Source organism: Mus caroli, unplaced genomic scaffold (assembly GCF_978045245.1).
Source record: "Mus caroli unplaced genomic scaffold, Mus_caroli_1 scaffold_8, whole genome shotgun sequence".
NCBI classification, from domain to species: domain Eukaryota; kingdom Metazoa; phylum Chordata; class Mammalia; order Rodentia; family Muridae; genus Mus; species Mus caroli.
In genome coordinates this window covers 3,619,417-3,639,088 of record NW_028227263.1, presented here as the reverse complement: position 1 = coordinate 3,639,088, position 19,672 = coordinate 3,619,417, and the positions used below count along the sequence as shown (strand labels likewise).

The 19,672-nt window shown below is 50.5% G+C and overlaps 1 protein-coding gene across 1 annotated transcript in view; it reads left to right on the top strand.

Moving 5' to 3' along the window:
- Positions 1-17,562, top strand: part of Muc2 (mucin 2, oligomeric mucus/gel-forming) — a 32,544-nt gene extending 14,982 nt beyond the window's left edge. Inside the window, exons 15-34 of the mRNA XM_085841111.1 lie at positions 312-7,049; positions 7,614-7,886; positions 8,495-8,766; positions 9,031-9,205; positions 9,677-9,924; positions 10,534-10,717; positions 11,051-11,267; positions 12,045-12,223; positions 12,419-12,488; positions 12,620-12,717; positions 12,845-12,876; positions 14,292-14,469; positions 14,764-14,868; positions 15,072-15,112; positions 15,230-15,352; positions 15,624-15,722; positions 16,314-16,442; positions 16,638-16,677; positions 17,007-17,133; positions 17,264-17,562. Of these exons, the coding sequence (XP_085697237.1) occupies positions 312-7,049; positions 7,614-7,886; positions 8,495-8,766; positions 9,031-9,205; positions 9,677-9,924; positions 10,534-10,717; positions 11,051-11,267; positions 12,045-12,223; positions 12,419-12,488; positions 12,620-12,717; positions 12,845-12,876; positions 14,292-14,469; positions 14,764-14,868; positions 15,072-15,112; positions 15,230-15,352; positions 15,624-15,722; positions 16,314-16,442; positions 16,638-16,677; positions 17,007-17,133; positions 17,264-17,486 (9,551 nt within the window). The 3' untranslated portion in view covers positions 17,487-17,562. The remainder of the gene's footprint in view (positions 1-311; positions 7,050-7,613; positions 7,887-8,494; positions 8,767-9,030; positions 9,206-9,676; positions 9,925-10,533; positions 10,718-11,050; positions 11,268-12,044; positions 12,224-12,418; positions 12,489-12,619; positions 12,718-12,844; positions 12,877-14,291; positions 14,470-14,763; positions 14,869-15,071; positions 15,113-15,229; positions 15,353-15,623; positions 15,723-16,313; positions 16,443-16,637; positions 16,678-17,006; positions 17,134-17,263) is intronic.
- The last annotated feature ends 2,110 nt before the right edge of the window (positions 17,563-19,672 follow it).

Sequence of the window (19,672 nt, the reverse complement as noted above, 5' to 3'; positions counted from 1 at the left end):
TTAGCCTTTTTTTTTTTCTTTTTTTCTCTCACAAAGATTCAGCATTGACAAGGAAGGGGTACTGAGCTGGGGCTCTGAGACTAGGGTATGTTCCACCTAGACACAGGTCTGGGTGTCTCCCCTCTGAGCTTCAGTCTTTCAGCTACAAAGAAGGTGGGAATGGATCTATTCTGAACTCTGACTGGGTTAATACAACTTGGTCCTTGGTGATGCTGAGAATGTGGACAGATGTGCGTGTGGGGCCTGTGAGGTCGCTGAGGACTCTGAAGCACCCAGCACTAATGAGCTGTATGTAAACTTTGTTTCCCTAGGACCTTGCTGCTTTTGGTCTGACTGGATCAACAACTATCATCCTACCGAAAACAATGGCGGTGATCAAGAGACCTTTACACATGTCTGTAGTGCTCCTGAGGACATTGAGTGCAGGGCAGCCACGGAGCCCAAACTCAGCTGGGAAGAACTGGGCCAGAAGGTACAGTGTAATGTCTCAAAGGGACTCATTTGCAATAATGAGGACCAGTATGGAATTGGGGAATTTGAACTTTGTTATGATTATGAGATACGAGTCAACTGTTGCCTTCCAATGGAATACTGTACTCCTTCAACTATTTCACCTACAACTTCAACAACAACCTTGTCTACTACTCCACCTACGTCTTCACCAACCACCTTACCTACATCTTCCCCAGTGACTTCATCTGCTACTTTACCAACAACCTCCTCTATAACTTCAACAATTTCACCAACTACTTCACCAACCACCCCATCAACCACCTCACCAACAACCCCAACAACCACCTCACCAACCACCCCATCAACCACTTCTCCAACCACCTCACCAACCACCCCTTCAACCACCTCACCAACCACCCCTTCAACAACCACATCAACCATCTCACCAACCACTCCATCAACCACTTCACCAACAACCCCAACAACCACCTCACCAACCACCACATCAACCACTTCTCCAACCACCTCACCAACCACCCCTTCAACCACCTCACCAACCACCCCTTCAACAACCACATCAACCATCTCACCAACCACTCCATCAACCACTTCACCAACAACCCCAACAACCACCTCACCAACCACCCCATCAACCACTACTCCAACCACCTCACCAACCACTCCATCAACCACCTCACCAACCTCACCAACCACCCCATCAACCACCTCACCAACCACCTCACCAACCACCCCTTCAACCACCTCACCAACCACCCCTTCAACAACCACATCAACCATCTCACCAACCACTCCATCAACCACTTCACCAACAACCCCAACAACCACCTCACCAACCACCTCACCAACCACCCCTTCAACAATCACATCAACCATCTCAACAACCACTCCATCAACCACTTCACCAACCACCTCACCTACCACTCCATCAACCACCTCACCAACTACCCCTTCAACCATCTCAACAACCATCTCAACAACCACATCAACAATCTCTCCTACCACCCCATCAACCACCTCACCAACCATCTCAACAACCACTCCATCAACCACTTCACCTACCACCCCTCCAACCACCTCACCAACCATCTCAACAACCACTCCATCAACCACTTCACCTACCACCCCTCCAACCACCTCACCAACCATCTCAACAACCACATCAACCATCTCACCAACCACTCCATCAACCACTTCACCAACCACCCCATCAACCACCTCACCTACCACCCCATCAACCACCTCACCAACCACCCCTTCAACCACCTCACCAACCATCTCAACAATCACATCAACAATCTCACCAACCACTCCATCAACCACTTCACCAACCACCCCATCAACCACCTCACCTACCACCCCATCAACCACCTCACCAACCACCCCTTCAACCACCTCACCAACCATCTCAACAACCACATCAACCATCTCACCAACCACTCCATCCACCACTTCACCAACCACCCCATCAACCATCTCACCTACCACCCCATCAACCACCTCACCAACAACCCCTTCAACTACCTCAACAACCATCTCAACGACCACATCAACCATCTCACCAACCACTCCATCCACCACTTCACCAACCACCCCATCAACCACCTCACCAACCACCCCTTCAACCACCTCACCAACCACCCCTTCAACCACCTCACCAACCACCCCTTCAACAACCACATCAACCATCTCACCAACCACTCCATCCACCACTTCACCAACCACCCCATCAACCACCTCACCAACCACCCCTATAACGACTTCACCAACCATCTCAACGACCACATCAACCATCTCACCAACAACTCCATCCACCACTTCACCAACCACCCCATCAACCACCTCACCAACCACCCCTTCAACCACCTCACCAACCATCTCAACAACCACATCAACCATCTCACCAACCACTCCATCCACCACTTCACCAACAACCCCATCAACCACCTCACCAACCACCCCTTTAACGACTTCACCAACCATCTCAACAACCACATCAACCATCTCACCAACCACTCCATCCACCACTTCACCAACCACCCCATCAACCACCTCACCAACCATCTCAACAACCACATCAACCATCTCACCAACCACTCCATCCACCACTTCACCAACCACCCCATCAACCACCTCACCAACCACCCCTTTAACGACCTCACCAACCATCTCAACAACCACATCAACCATCTCACCAACCACTCCATCCACCACTTCACCAACCACCCCATCAACCACCTCACCAACCACCCCTTCAACCACCTCACCAACCATCTCAACAACCACATCAACCATCTCACCAACCACTCCATCCACCACTTCACCAACCACCCCATCAACCACCTCACCAACCACCCCTTCAACCACCTCACCAACCATCTCAACAACCACATCAACCATCTCACCAACCACTCCATCCACCACTTCACCAACCACCCCATCAACCACCTCACCAACTACCCCTTTAACGACTTCACCAACCATCTCAACAACCACATCAACCATCTCACCAACCACTCCATCCACCAGTTCACCAACCACCCCATCAACCACCTCACCAACTACCCCTTCAACCACCTCACCAACCATTTCAACAACCACATCAACCATCTCACCAACCACTCCATCCACCACTTCACCAACCACCCCATCAACCACCTCACCAACCACCCCTTTAACGACCTCACCAACCATCTCAACAACCACATCAACCATCTCACCAACCACTCCATCCACCACTTCACCAACCACTCCATCAACCACCTCACCAACCACCCCTTCAACCACCTCACCAACTATCTCAACAACCACATCAACCATCTCACCAACCACTCCATCCACCACTTCACCAACCACCCCATCCACCACCTCACCAACCACCCCTTTAACGACCTCACCAACCATCTCAACAACCACATCAACTATCTCACCAACCACTCCATCCACCACTTCACCAACCACTCCATCAACCACCTCACCAACCACTCCTTCAACAACCTCACCAACCATCTCAACAACCACATCAACCATCTCACCAACCACTCCATCCACCACTTCACCAACCACCCCATCCACCACCTCACCAACCACCCCTTTAACGACCTCACCAACCATCTCAACAACCACATCAACTATCTCACCAACCACTCCATCCACCACTTCACCAACCACCCCATCAACCACCTCACCAACCACCCCTTCAACCACCTCACCAACTATCTCAACAACCACATCAACCATCTCAACAATCACTCCATCAACCACTTCACCAACCACCCCATCCACAACCTCACCAACCACCCCTTTAACGACCTCACCAACCATCTCAACAACCACATCAACTATCTCACCAACCACTCCATCCACCACTTCACCAACCACTCCATCAACCACCTCACCAACCACCCCTTCAACAACCTCACCAACCATCTCAACAACCACATCAACCATCTCACCAACCACTCCATCAACCACTTCACCAACCATCTCAACAACCACATCAACCATCTCACCAACCACTCCATCAACCACTTCACCAACCACCCCATCAACCACCTCACCAACCACCCCTTCAACAACCTCACCAACCATTTCAACAACCACATCAACCATCTCACCAACCACTCCATCAACCACTTCACCAACCACTTCACCAACCACCCCATCAACCACCTCACCAACCACCTCACCAACAACTGCATCAACCACCTCACCAACCACATCACCTACCACCCCTTCAACCATCTCACCAACCATCTCAACAACCACCACCTCAACAACCACTTCACCAAGCACCCCATCAACCACCTCAACAACCACCTCACCAACCACCCCATCAACCACCTCACCTACCACCCCATCAACCGCCTCACCAACCACCTTACCAACCACCTCATCCACTGCTACGCAGACGATTTCAGTTACCACTTCACAAACGTCTTCATCAGCTACCCCTCCTAACAGTTCACCAACCTCCTCAGCTACAACTTCACCAACCACTTCATCAAGAACCTCAACTGCTACTTCACCGAGCACATCACCTACCACATCATCAACCTTCACTCCCCCACCCTCCACTACATGCATTGATGACTGCAAGTGGACTGGCTGGCTGGATTCTGGAAAACCTACCTATGATATAGAAAGTGGAGATTTTGAACTGATTAAAGGTGTCTGCGAACCACACTGGGAAGTACAAAACATTTCCTGCAGAGCTGTGATGCATTCCAACATTCCACTTGATCAGCTTGGACAAATAGTGGTTTGTAACAAAGAAGTTGGGCTAGTGTGCAAAAATAAAGATCAGGAAATAGGAGGGATCATCCCCATGCGCATGTGTCTCAACTATGAGATCAATGTTTACTGCTGTAATCCAATATGTTTTACCTCAACTTCATCATCTACCACCACAGAGACCCCAACTACAACATCAACCACAAAGACTTCCATTCCAACATCTACTACCACACAGACACCAAGCCCATCTCCTACAACTACGGTGACTCCAACGCCAGCACCAACCACTACACAAATTCCAACTTCAACATCTACGACCACCCAGACCACAACCCCAACACCCATCACAGAGACCTCCACTCCTACATCTACCATCAGCCAGACACCAAGCCAAGCCTCTACCACCACGGTAACTCCGGCCACATCTACTACTACAGAGACGTCAACCTCAACATCTACTACCACACAGACCACAACCCCAACACCTACCACAGAGACCTCCACTCCTACATCTACCCTCAGCCAGACACCAAGCCCAGCCTCTACCACCACGGTAACTCCGGCCACATCTACTACTACAGAGACGTCAACCTCAACATCTACTACCACACAGACCACAACCCCAACACCTACAGGAACAGAGACCTCCACTCCTACATCTACCACTACCCAGACCCCAAGTCCAACCCCTACAACCACAGTGACTCCAACCCCAACACCCACCACTACAGGGCCCTCAACCTCAACATCTACTACCACACAGACCACAACCCCAACACCTACAGGAACAGAGACCTCCACTCCTACATCTACCACTACCCAGACACCAAGTCCAACCCCTACAACTACAGTGACTCAAACACCAACACCAACCACCACAGAGACCTCAACCTCAACATCTACTACCACACAGACCACAACCCCAACACCTACAGGAGCAGAGACCTCCACTCCTACATCTACCACTACCCAGACCCCAAGTCCAACCCCTACAACCACAGTGACTCCAACCCCAACACCCACCACTACAGGGCCCTCAACCTCAACATCTACTACCACACAGACCACAACCCCAACACCTACAGGAACAGAGACCTCCACTCCTACATCTACCACTACCCAGACACCAAGTCCAACCCCTACAACTACAGTGACTCAAACCCCAACACCAACCACCACAGAGACCTCAACCTCAGCATCTACTACCATACAGACCACAACCCCAACACCTACAGGAACAGAGACCTCCACTCCTACATCTACCACTACCCAGACCCCAAGTCCAACCCCTACAACCACAGTGACTCCAACCCCAACACCAACCACCACAGAGACCTCAACCTCAACATCTACTACCACACAGACCACAACCCCAACACCTACAGGAACAGAGACCTCCACTCCTACATCTACCACTACTCAGACCCCAAGTCCAACCCCTACAACCACAGTGACTCCAACCCCAACACCAACCACCACAGAGACCTCAACCTCAACATCTACTACCACACAGACCACAACCCCAACACCTACAGGAACAGAGACCTCCACTCCTACATCTACCACTACCCAGACCCCAAGTCCAACCCCTACAACCACAGTGACTCCAACCCCAACACCAACCACCACAGAGACCTCAACCTCAACATCTACTACCACACAGACCACAACCCCAACACCTACAGGAACAGAGACCTCCACTCCTACATCTACCACTACCCAGACACCAAGTCCAACCCCTACAACTACAGTGACTCCAACCTCAACACCCACCACTACAGGGACCTCAATCTCAACATCTACTACCACACAGACCACAACCCCAACATCTACAGGAACAGAGACCTTCACTCCCAGATCTACCACTACCCAGACCCCAAGTTCATCTCCCACCACTTCAGGGACCCCAACCCCAACACCCACCACCACACATACCTCATCTTTAACATCTACAACAGAGGCCAGTACCCCAACACCCATCATTGAGACTTCCACTCCCAAATCTACCACTATCCAGACCCCAAGCCCTTCCCCTACTACCACAGTGACTCCACCTACAACACCCACCACCACAGTCAAAGAGACCTCCACCCCTACAAACACAGTACCTACTACAGGATCAACCTCTTCTAAACCTCCAACTGAATCCTCGATGCCTGTGACCTCTCAGTCCACTCCTTCCCCTCCCACGGAGTCTACCACCCTTTCAAGCACCCCTGTAACCACAGCAACATCTAGCACAGCATCATCCCCTGGAACAACATCACCATTCGTCACTTCATCAGCGGGCAGCACTCCCTCTTCACCTCCAGGTTCAACACCAGGACCTACCACATCTTCAGGTAAGCAGATGTGTGAAGTCACCCCTATCCCTCCACTCTTTGGAGAGCTCTTTGCAAGGGAAGCTTTGTGGTCTCAAGACCTAAGCTTGGGGTCAGCACTTTGTGCTTCACGACCCTGTTCTTGCTCAGTGAGACCAGTCCCCTAGCAGGTTTGAGGCAGCCTAGGTGGCCTTCTCTGCCTATTGAGCCAGATCCCTGAGATTGATGAATTGTAGATAGTATAGATTTTATAGTCCAACACTGATGGAACTCCATGGGTAAAGCTCTCCCAGGGAAGTCCTAGGCTATATAGGGTTGGGGCTGGTGTAAGACACTCTTGTCTGGGCATGGCACAAGAGGTCTTGGAGGGTAGCTAGCCTAGCACTGGCAGATGTCCAGTGTCCAGTATGATAGTCACACAGTGTGCATGGTGACATCAAATCCTGGTGAGTGGGTATAAAGCTTTGACACCTCGCCATGGCTTCTTGACCTAACTGTTATCTTATAGTGGTGGGGTCTGCAGGTAGAGCTCTGTGGTACCTGAGATGATCAGTGCCATCAGCCCACATGGAACTCTTCTTACAGGCATGCCCACCTCCTCAAAGACCACAACAGGGCCAACTTCACCTACCACAAGACCACCCTCCACATCTACCCCTACATCCTTCACTGTTCCAACGGAAACTACCACTCAGACAAGACCCTCATCAACCACACCAACTACTTTGGAGACCACCAGGACCTCGTCTTGGGGGACAGTCTCTTCGGCTTCCCCAATCACCTCTCCCAGCACTGTCTGGACCCACACTGAAACCATGGTTACCTGCTGTGTTTTGGATGAGATGTTCTACGGCCCAGGTATTCATGGTGTTCATGTTTAATGTTCACCAAGCTGAGGCTTGTCCCTGCTCTTACCAGTGGGTAGATCCAGGGTCAGACCCCCACTTGAAGCTTGATTAGGAGGGTGAAGGCTGGAGGTTGGTCATAGGTAGGCTTTTGTGGCCAGCTTCACATTGTTCCGAACATAAACCAGAAGTCAGAGCTCTTCCAAGGCTTGGAGAACAAGTAGAGGTGGGGCTTAGTCCATTTTCTGTTGTAACAAAACACTTGAGGCCAGATGGTTTATAAATAATAGAGGGATGTTTAGCTGGCAGTTCTGGAGACTAGGAAGTACAGGAATATGGCCCTGGAATCTGATGAGTTCTTCATCTGCATCAAAACAGGTACCAGGTGGTGAAATGGCACAAATGTGCTGGCTTTGGGTCTCTCTTTTCTTCGAATGCCACTAATACTATGCTAGGGGGATCACTGTCATACCTCACCTAACCCTAGTTATCTCCCCTCAGGTCCCTCCCCCAATATACTGAATCCCTCCCCATGACCTCCATGGGCGTCTATCAGTGTGTTCTAGTGGCCAGCTCTGTTTCTAGATAGCGTAAAGACTGTGTCTTTCTCTTCCCTTGTAGGTGAACTGGTCTACAACAGTACCCATGGGGGCACCTGTTTCTATGTAAACTGCTCTCTGGACTGTCATCTCCAGTTCTTCAATTGGTCCTGTCCATCTACTCCCTCAACCCCTACACCCTCAACACCAACACTCTCCCAGACGACCACACCATCTACCACATCTTCAAAGTCTACACCCTCTACACCCCAATCCACATCGCCCAAGTCGACACTCAGCACACCAACCAAAACCACCCCCTCTGGGTGCCCAGATTTTGATCCTCCCAGACAGGTCAGTGGGCAGTATGTGGTTTTGTTACCATAGCACTGAATAGTGGGGTTAATGTTTCCCAAAACATCATGGGCACAGGTTCTGTTGTCCTCTCTCTCTCTTTTTTTTTTTTTACCATACCCTGCCTTTCCATGTCCTAATCTTAGTTGCCCTCAGCCCCAGCTCTGAGAGTAACCTGGGTGTAGACTGTGTGTGTCCTCCTGTGTAGACTGGGGAAGCTAAGTTAAGCTGCATGTTGATTGTTCCACACGATCTCTCCTGCAGGTGAATGAGACCTGGTGGCTGTGTAACTGTACTATGGCTATTTGCAATCATGACAATGTAGTGGAGATTGTGCCGCTGAAGTGCGATCCCCCACCCATGCCCACCTGTGCCAATGGCCTCAAACCTGTGCGTGTTCCTGATGCTGATAACTGCTGCTGGCACTGGGAATGTGACTGTAAGGCCTTTAGCTATCTGGGGGATCCACCTTTCTTCTTTGTATTGGTGGTTGCAAGGGCAGCCTCTTGGGGAGAGACCTTAATTGTTAAGCACCTGCTGAAGGCTAGGCACATAGTCTTAGGTATTTCCCAACACCCTTTATGTTTCTGAGTAGGAGCCTGGGCAGGTAAAAGCCTTGCCTGGTGGAGCAAGGCATGTTTCAGAGCAAGGATGCTTCTGAGGATGGGATTGACCTGGCTTTAAAGCAAGGACTCACTCTGCAGAAGGAGATCTCTGGACCAAATGGGAAGATGCTTTTGGAAGATCTGCTCCAGCTTGGATGTCATTAGTGGCTCAACCTAGGGACTGGGTTTTTTAAGACTTCTTTAATTATTGATAGTTTTTTATAGCCTATCCCTTGAATCCTGACAATGACTTGATTCCAGTGGTTCTGGCTCAGTGATGTCAATTTATGGAACTTTTCCCACAGGCTACTGCACTGGCTGGGGGGACCCACACTTTGTCACCTTTGATGGGCTCTACTACAGTTACCAGGGTAACTGTACCTATGTGCTGGTGGAGGAGATTACCCCCACAGTGGACAACTTTGGGGTCTACATTGACAACTACCACTGTGATGCCAATGACAAGGTGTCCTGCCCCCGCACACTTATTGTGCGCCATGAGACCCAGGAAGTGCAGATCAAGACTGTGAGCATGATGCCCATTGAGGTGCAGGTATGTGGCTGGAACTGGCTGGGCATCCACAGTGTGTCTGTAATGGCCTTAGACTGTGGGCCACCGGCAACAGAGGACTAGGACTAGGCTGCACATCCATTGGACCAGACTGGAGCCATGGCATGTTGTTGTGGCTCCTTAGGGTCCTGTCAGCTCTTCTCATGAGCTCTCTACATGAGCACAGAAACTCCCTCTCTGAGGATGGGTGAATAGGAAGTGACTGTGTTTAGCTGTCTTCTCTATCCACTGGGGTCATTGGTGATGTTTATGGAAACAGCTGAGGAGCCCTGACCCTCTCATGGAGCCTCAAAGTCTCTGGAAGAGTCTTCTTGGGCTCTTGTGGGATGAGCTGGGACAAAGGTCAGTATGGTAGAAAGGAAACAAGAAGGGAAGAGAAAGATGGAGGGACAGGAAAATCTCCCCTTTTCAGATAGAAGTGGAGATATCACTGGTTCTATCCCAAGGTGCAACCTTGCCTTCCTGATCAGCTCCATGGCTTCCAGAGAGGTCTATAGAGGGACAGGGCAGAGCGGGGCAATACTCTGAACAGGTGGCAGGCTTTAGCTCCTGTCTCAGGGGCCTTCCTTGACTCAGACATGTTGACTACAGGTACAGGTGAACAAGCAGTTAGTGGCTTTGCCCTACAAGAAGTATGGGCTGGAGGTATACGAGTCTGGCATCAACATTGTGGTGAACATCTCCAGGCTGGAAGCCAAGATCTCCTACAATGGCCTCTCTTTCTCCATCCGGCTGCCCTACAAACTATTTGGCAACAACACAAAGGGCCAGTGTGGTGAGTCCCCACTCCTGGCACCTCTTTCCTTGGAGGGCAAGACTGGGTGTGAGCCCCTGTCGCCCAGGGAGGGCAAGGCTGGGTGTGAGCCCCTGTCACCCCGGGAGGGCAAGACTGGGTGTGAGCCCCTGTCAGTCGCCCAGATGAAGGTTATCTTTCCTCTGTGGACAGTCACTGTGGCACTGTCTTGTGTTTGGTCCCTGTAAGAAGGCAGCAGATGTTGCCTTGGCCTTGGCTTTGCTTTCTGTGTCCAACCAGTGGGACACACAGAGCCTGGACTGGAGAAGTGCCAGGGCTTGATGCTGGCCTGATAGGTGGCTTCTCTGCACACAGGAACCTGCACCAACAATACTGCAGATGACTGTATCCTGCCCAGTGGGAAGATCATCTCTGACTGTGAAATTGCTGCTGACGAGTGGTTGGTGAATGACCCCTCCAAGCCACACTGTCCCCACAAAGGCCTCACCACCAAGCGTCCGGCCACCACGACACCAGGGCTTTCGCTTAATAACTGCACTGTGTCTCCTGTCTGCCACCTCATCATGGACAGGTGACCTGTGGGAAGTGGAGAAGTAGAGGCAAGAGGGTCAGGGCAAGCCTAGGCTAATGAAATACTGTCTCAAAAAACCCAAACCAAACCAAACCAAACCAAACCAAACCAAACCAAACCAAACCAAACCAAACCAAACCAAACCAAACCAAATCAGTTTTTTGAGGTCTTATCTCTACTGCCCCTGCTGTCTACCAAGTAGGCGAAGAGCAGCCTCTGTGTGGGTCTGGAAGATCCGAGGTTATGTCGCTGTGGATGGGTGTTGGGTCACAGGACTTGGATTCTGTCTCCCCAGTCCCTAACTATTCTCTGACACTCCATACCCCTTCTTTGCTCTCAGACATTTCTCACCTCCTGGCTAGGTGCAGGCTCACTGAGCTATAGATTAACTGACCAGAAAGCAGCATCTCGGGAAGGCAGGTTTGGGATTGGACACAGGTCAGGGACTCCTAAATCTCGGAGCCACAGGAGGATGTTCCCTGTCCCTGGAGATGTTAGGGTGAGGTCAAAGCTAGGTGAGGCTCTGCCAGGATTGTTGGAAGGGAACTAGTGATCATTGAGGTGTGCATAGTACATCTCTACATGTGTGACAAAACAGTCACATGTCCTTCCTTTCCTAGAGGCCAGCCCTTCCTGCCTTCTGCAGCTGTTAACCATAGTGTGTCTTTGGAAGTCGCCTCTGAATAGGGTCCAGTAGGGCGGGGGGAGGGGAGCCTGGGAGAGCATGTGGAGAGGCTTTGGTGCTGACCACAATGTGACCCATCTCTTCCTGCATAGCCTATTCTCCCAGTGCCACACCTTCGTGCCTCCCAAGCACTACTACGAAGCTTGCCTGTTTGATAGCTGCTATGTGCCTGGCTCTAATATGGAGTGTGCCAGTGTACAGGCCTATGCCACCCTCTGTGCCAAGGAAGGTGTCTGCATTGACTGGCGGAACCACACCCAGGGAGTCTGCTGTAAGTGCCTCTCATCCTTTCCCACTGACTGCACTGTGCTGGGGCCTATGGGTCAGGCAAGGGTACTGGGCAGTTACCCATTCTCTGCTGCCATGGGCTGAAGTCCTGAGTGAGAAGGGCTGGGTAGCTCTGTCACTACAGGGAGGGACAGGCTTCCTTGATGTGACCTTCCTTATTCTTGTCCCTCCCCCACAGCTGTGAAGTGTCCATCTCACAAGCAGTATCAGGCCTGTGGCCCTGAAGAAGAACCCACCTGCCAGTCCAGGTATGCTGCCCGAAGATTCCTGCTGGTTCCTAGTCCTGTTCACACATCCCAGCCAGTTTTAGCTCTCTTCCCAGAGCTGTGTCCCAGAGTCTGTCACTCCTTCCTTCTGAGCATGTGTCTTGCCGTTCTAGCTCCTCTCAGAATTCCACGCTCTTGGTGGAAGGCTGCTTCTGTCCTGAAGGCACCACAAAGTTTGCCCCCGGCTATGACGTCTGTGTGAAGACATGTGGTATGCCCCTACCTCCATCACCCCACTCCTGTTTCTTCTGTGTACATAGAGGCAAGGCTAGGAGGCTGATCCTAGTTCCCTAGAATGTCATGACGGTGTTGACAGAGTTTGTTTCCTCTCTTTCTAGGATGTGTGGGACCTGACAATGTGCCCAGAGAGGTAGGTTCCCCCTTGAGCTAGGAGAATTCTCCCTAAAATCCTGAGCTTTGGGGAATGAGTAGGGAGGAGTGATATGACAGCCTGGGAGGCCCAAGGACTGAGTCATGAGCCATGTAAGTCCTAGTAGGTGATATTCCTCCACTCATCCTCCTGCTCATTGGTGCTTCTCTCCGTCAATTCATTGTCCAGTCATCTATCAATACAATTAACAATGTATTATCATCTATTTATCCATCCACCCATCCATCCACTTGCCTATCCATTTTTAATCTGACCACTCATCAATCTATCCAATACTCATCCATCCATCCATCCATCCATCCATCCATCCATCCATCCATCCAAACTATGCTCCTGTATACCTATCCATTACCTATCAGGTAATCACCTACCCACCACTCATTTATCTTTCATCTCTCCATCTACTATGCACCCAACACCCATCTACCCACCCACCCACTCACATCTATCCGTATATCCACTCAAGTCATACATCTGCTCATACATCCAATTATGTATGCATTATATATCCATTCAATTACCCATCCATTATCCATCTGTCCATAAATCCTCCATTCACCCATTAATCTATCCTTCATCCATCCACCCTCCACTCAGCCATTCATTTATTCATCATTCACCCACCTATTCTACACCCATCGATCCACCCACCCACCCACCCACATGAACCATTCATCCTCCATCTACTCATCTGTTATTCATCCATCTAACTATCTCATCTATCATCCATGTATCTTATCTATCTCTTGTTCATTCATCCACTTACCCACTCTCCATCCATCCATCCATCATCCACCCATCCAGCCATCTATCCATCATCTACCCATCCAAAAGCCTACCCATCATATATCCATCCCTTCCCCCACCACCCACTCATCTATCATCTATTCATCCATCTAACCATCCAACTACTATTATCCATGCAACCAACCACCAATCCAACATCCATCCATCTATCCTTCTATCTATCCAATCATCCACCCATCCATGAGACTATCCATTCATGTATCCACCCATCTACCCACCAGTCATATAATACTCTGTCTAAATATGAGATAGCACATTGGCTACTTCAGTGTTGATTCCCATATGTGCTCACAGGCATTGGTGGACTCTTTAGCTCAATAGAAATACCTTCAATAGGCAATCTGCTGCATCCCAGGCAGATACTGGTGGGGACTGGTGAGCAGGTCACATCTGTGTGATATCAGTGCCCTTGAATAAACAGTTGCTGGTCTGTCCCTGAACCTGCCCTATGAGCTCAGAGGTGATGAGAGATACAGCTTTCTCACTTGAGAAAGCTCACTTTCTCACCTGGTTATCTGGTCCAGCCATTTTCTCCCTGCCTGACCACATGGATAGCCTGGTGCTTATCTAATTTTTCCTCTTTGCAGTTTGGAGAGCACTTTGAGTTTGACTGCAAGGACTGTGTTTGCCGGGAGGGTGGAAGTGGCATTGTGTGCCAACCAAAGAAATGTTCTGGTGGCAGCCAGACCACATGTGAGGAGGATGGCACCTACCTCGTTGTGGAGACCAACCCAGATGACAAGTGCTGCAACATCACCTCATGTAGTAAGGCCACCCCCAGGGCACGGGACTCTTTCTCAGACCACTGGGACTCATGTTCCTAGTGTAGTCAAACATGCCCACTGAGGCTTAGGCTGTCTGCCACTTCCTCGTTGGTGAGCTCAGGTTCTGCTCACTCGAGAGGTGATGGTAGTGGCTTCTGGATCAGATCAAGAGTCCCTGTTGCAGGACCTGGTCCTGGTAGGCTCTACAGAGGCCTGGACCCATGCTGTACAATGGGGGAGGGGTTCTCTACCTGTGGGATCCATCCTGGTCACCACACTCCTACTCTGCCTTCAGAGTGTGACACCAAACGATGCAAAGCTGAACGCCCCACATGTTTGTTGGGATTCGAAGTGAAGACCGAGATTGTGCCCGGGAAATGCTGTCCAGTTTATTCCTGTGGTAAGTGAGGCCAGCGGGGTAAGGGAAGGTCATGGGCGGGGCAGGCTGTGAACAAAGGTCCAATGGAGGGAACATGCTCTCCTTGGGCTTCTTTGTCATGGCTATGGCTGTGTACCCATCAGCCCTGAGCATCTGCTCAGGTGTATATGCCAGGCTGAGGCTCAGGATAACCTCTGATGGCTTTCCCTACTCTTTCTTCCAAGTGCCCAAGGGTGTGTGTGTGCACCAGAATGCTGAATACCAGGTGAGTTCTGAGCTGGGAGGGGACAGGGAGGATGGGTGGCGTTGCCCTTGTCTGAAGATGGAGTAATGCATGCATGATGGTGCGTGCAGCTTCCTTACTTCTGCCTTTTCCCAAAAGCCTGGATCTCCAGTGTATTCCAACAAGTGCCAGGACTGTGTATGTACCAACATCTTGGACAACAGCACCCAGCTCAACGTCATCTCCTGTACCCATGTGCCCTGTAACATCTCCTGCAGCTCTGTAAGTGTGGCTCCTCCCCTTTTCTCCCACTGCCTGCCTCAGTTTACCCTCTTCCCATCTTCTAAGAGACACATGGGTTCATGTTCATTTCCATGATTTGCCTTCAAGTTTTTTTAAACCTCTCTTACCAAACTGGGCCTGTATCTACTCTCACCATGGCACTTGTTCATACACAGCCTCCCCCTGGGTGAGGCATTCTACCGATTCCACAGTCTGGTTGGGTGCAGGGACAAGTCTTTGATCTCAGCCTCATCTTCTCCTGTGTTCACAGGGCTTTGAGCTTGTGGACGTCCCTGGGGAATGTTGCAAGAAGTGCCAGCAGACCCATTGCATCATCGAGGGGCCCGAACAGCAGTACATTATTCTGAAGGTGTGTGCACTCCTGGCTCCACTCACAAGCTAGGCAGCCACTGAGGGCAAGGCTAGGATGACTTCAGGCTTGAGTCATCCTAGATCCCACATAGCATATTTGGATGGCTAAAAGCAACATATATGGTTGCTCCACTTCTGGAGCTCTGAAGTGTAAGATCAAGGCTGGCAGAAGCTGTGAGGAGTCCTTCCTGCCTCTTCTTTGGGCTCTAGCCAATTTTGGTTTGTGTTTGAATCACCTCTGATGTCATAGTGTCCTTCTATCTGAGCCTATGCCTCCTCTTCTGTCTCTTATAAGGATACTCATTCCTGGAGCTAGGACCTCCTTCATGTAGGGTGACCTCATATCCAGATTATTTTCTTGAGCTTTTCAAAGATCATTTCCCCCATTCATAGTCACTTTCTAGTTCACAAGTCAGACCCAGGTTAGAGATTTCTGTGTTATGTAACCACAGCAGCTATCTCCAAGACTGTAACGGATGTCACTTGCCCAGTGACTCTGGATCTCCCTTCTGTGGAGCTTTGCCTCCCAGGTCTTCCTGGGCTGGCCTCTGGTGTACACCTGCTCATCCTCATTCTGTTGCGTCCACAGCCTGGGGAGATACACAAAAACCCCAGCAACAAGTGCACCTTCTTCAGCTGCATGAAAATCAACAACCAGCTCATCTCCTCGGTCTCCAACATCACCTGCCCCGACTTCAACCCAAGTGATTGTGTTTCAGTGAGTGGGACCCCTATGGCCCTGTCCATGTATGCACTGCCAGGAGCAGGGAACCCTGATGCACCAGCTACCTGGTTTCCAGGAAGCTTGTTCCACACCCTCCTGTAGGACAGCCCTTATGCACCCCATGACAAGAAGGGGCACTCACTTGCTGGGGGTGCTCTGGACTCCTTTCTTACTCCCCTTTCTCTTCAGGGCTCCATCACATACATGCCTAATGGCTGCTGTAAGACATGTGAGTACGGCTAGGGAAACGTTGGGTGATGGGTGAGTTTTACTCAGAGCCTTGAGGGGGAAGATGCAGGACAGGATGCTTCAGGACTGTGTCTCCTACACTCATGCGGATGTATAGGAATCTGAGTCTCCTTCCAGGGAGAGGCTGGGTGGAGCCCAGCTGCATGTTGGGACTCAGTTCCTCAAAGGAAAGTAGGACTCAGTTAAGGGCTAGAGACATGCTCGGAGAAGGGAGAAGAAACGGCACCAGAGAAGGAGAGGGAGGGGAAGGGGAGAGAGAGGGGTAGGGCAAAGGGAGCTAGCTAGCTAGAGTCATTTTTCCCCCCACAGGCATTCCTCAAAACCAGACCAGAGTCCCTTGCTCTGCTGTCTCCGTCATGAAGGAGATTTCCTACAATGGCTGCACCAAGAACATCTCCATGAACTACTGTTTTGGGTCCTGTGGGACTTTTGCCATGTGAGTGCCAGGCTACAAGTGTGAGATGGTGGGGGACGGGTGGAGGAGCTCAAGGACAGGCCTCAAGGAGGGAGGACTCTGATGCTGTTCACAGGGAGGCTGGCACTCATTCTGCCCTTCTTGTCTCCAGGTACTCTGCCCAGGTCCAGGGTCTGGATCACAGGTGCTCTTGCTGCAAGGAGGAGAGGACCAGTGTCCGAAGCGTTACCCTGGAATGCCCAGATGGCAGTGAGATGAGCCATACCTACACACACATCGAGAGCTGTCTGTGCCAGGACACTGTCTGTGGGCTTCCACAGGCCCAGCAAGTCCGCGCCAGGCGTTCTAGCTCCCGTTTTCTAGGAAGGAAGTGAATGGGTTGTACCGTGCACATTCCTTCACATCTTGAACCATTCTGCTGACTCTCTGACCTTCTCCACTCCTGGCTTGGCTTCTTCTCTGCACATATTTATTTTCGGAGTTTCTGTTCCATTCTTTGCTTTCCGATAATAAACTCAGGCATAGCCACTCTGGTGTTGTGATTTAAGTTGGTTCTTCAAGAATCTTAGCTGGCCACTATGTGGATAGCTTCTGAGAATTGGGTGGGACCAGATAGTTTGGAAAGGGTCCTTAGGGATCCCGGGGGTCCAGCCACTGTTTTTTGCACACCAGCCACTATGTGACTCTGCCATCTGTATTACTTTCCCTTGGGCTCCTGGCTCTGTCTGTTCAGAGCACTGGCTGAGTGAAGGCCCCTCCCCACCATGAGTGACAAAGCCTTCAGGCTCCTTTCCAGGGTTTTCTGCTATGGGTGAAAACTTTGTCCACATGCTATGGGGACAGTACACACGTACAGGTTTGAGAACACAGATGTACATGCACACATGTAGATTTCCATGTGTCTGTGCCTATGGAGAATAAGCGTGTCACTGAGGAGGTCTCAGGCCCACAGACTAGTGGCAGAGCATTGACCTCTGCTGCAAATGGAAAGCAAAGCAGACACCACTGTGGACTGTATCGTTTACTTCTGCATCACAGTGACACAGACCCCTCACAACAAGTGAGGCAAGGAGGATGTATTTGGCTCAGAGTTCTGAGGGATAAGCCCATGATTGCTTAACCCAATGCATTTGTGCAGAACACCAAAGCAGTAGGAACATGTGGCAGAGACAAGCTGCTCACAGCTTGGTTGGCCGGGAATCTGACTGAGCGTGGCTACAAAAGGCCAGGGATAATATCCTTCAAGGACTTAGCCCTTCTTCATCATATTTAGCAAGGTCTCACCACCTCACAAGTTTCTTGAACCTCCCCAAATAACACCCTTTCAATATGTGAACCTCTTTTTTGTGGGGGGATACTCCATACACTAACCCTAACCCTCAAAGACTGGTGGGCAGAGCTGTCAAACCACATGGACCTACCTGCATGAGCTTATGTGGTCTTTTGGGAAAATGTCAACTTCTGGAGGGTGCTGTGTATGAAGCCCCCTCTCCTACTCAGAGACCCTATAGTTACAAATAGGGTTTATTTACAGAAAATTTTCTGACGTGTATTAGTCAATGACAAAGGCTGCCAAGTGTCAGAGACTGACAAGAGCACGAGGCCCATCTTCCTCATGTTTCCTGCTTGCTGCAGCTTGGCTGGCATCAGAATACGCGCCTCAGCAGCCCAGAAGCTGGGATGACAGGGGAGCTCTCATCTCCAAGGTCTCTTCTGTTGTGGCTAAAGCCAGCTCGGGAGTTTCCCAAAATCTATACTTCAAGTGGTCCAGATCAGCAGACTTTGGATGCTGGGATTGTAATACTACCATTGAGCAGATGGGGGAGCCAGAGACACTTGGTGGCTGTCCAGTAAGTCCAGTGATGGATGTAAGGAGAAAACACAATTGGGGTGTGTGTGTGTGTGTGTGTGTGTGTGTGTGTGTGTGTGTACAGAGTCCAGAATAGAGTTTTGAATTTCCTGGAGCTGGACAGGTATATATATATGGATCTGCCTTTGTGTTGTGTGCATGTGTGTGCACACGTGTGGGTGCACGTGGAGGGCAGAGGTGAGTGAACCTTGGGTGTCATTCTTTAGGTGCTGTTCACCTTGTTTTGAGGTAGAGTCTTTTCACTGAACGTGAGGTATACTGATCAGGCTGGGTTAGCTGGCCAGTGAGTTTCAGGGATCTCCAGTCTGTCTCCTCAGCTCTTCTCATGTGTCCCCTGAACAAGGGATCAAACACAAGCCCTCATGCTTGAGCTACAGATACTTGGCTGACTGAGCCATCTCTCCAGGGTTGGTGGTGCCTACTAGTTTCTACAAATGTAAACCAATGCCATATTCGTTGAATATTTGCAAATGCAATAAGCATAAAAGTCCAGTAAGATGGTTCAGGGGATAAAGACAACCTGTGTTCAGTCCATGGGACTCACATAGTGGGAGGAGAGAACTGACTTCTAGGAGTTGTTCTGTGACCTCGCCACACGTCACGGCACACACGCACCCTATACACACATAAGCAAACAAACAGACAAATGTGAGAAAACCTTGAGAAGCACTAGCTTCAGGATCATGCCTG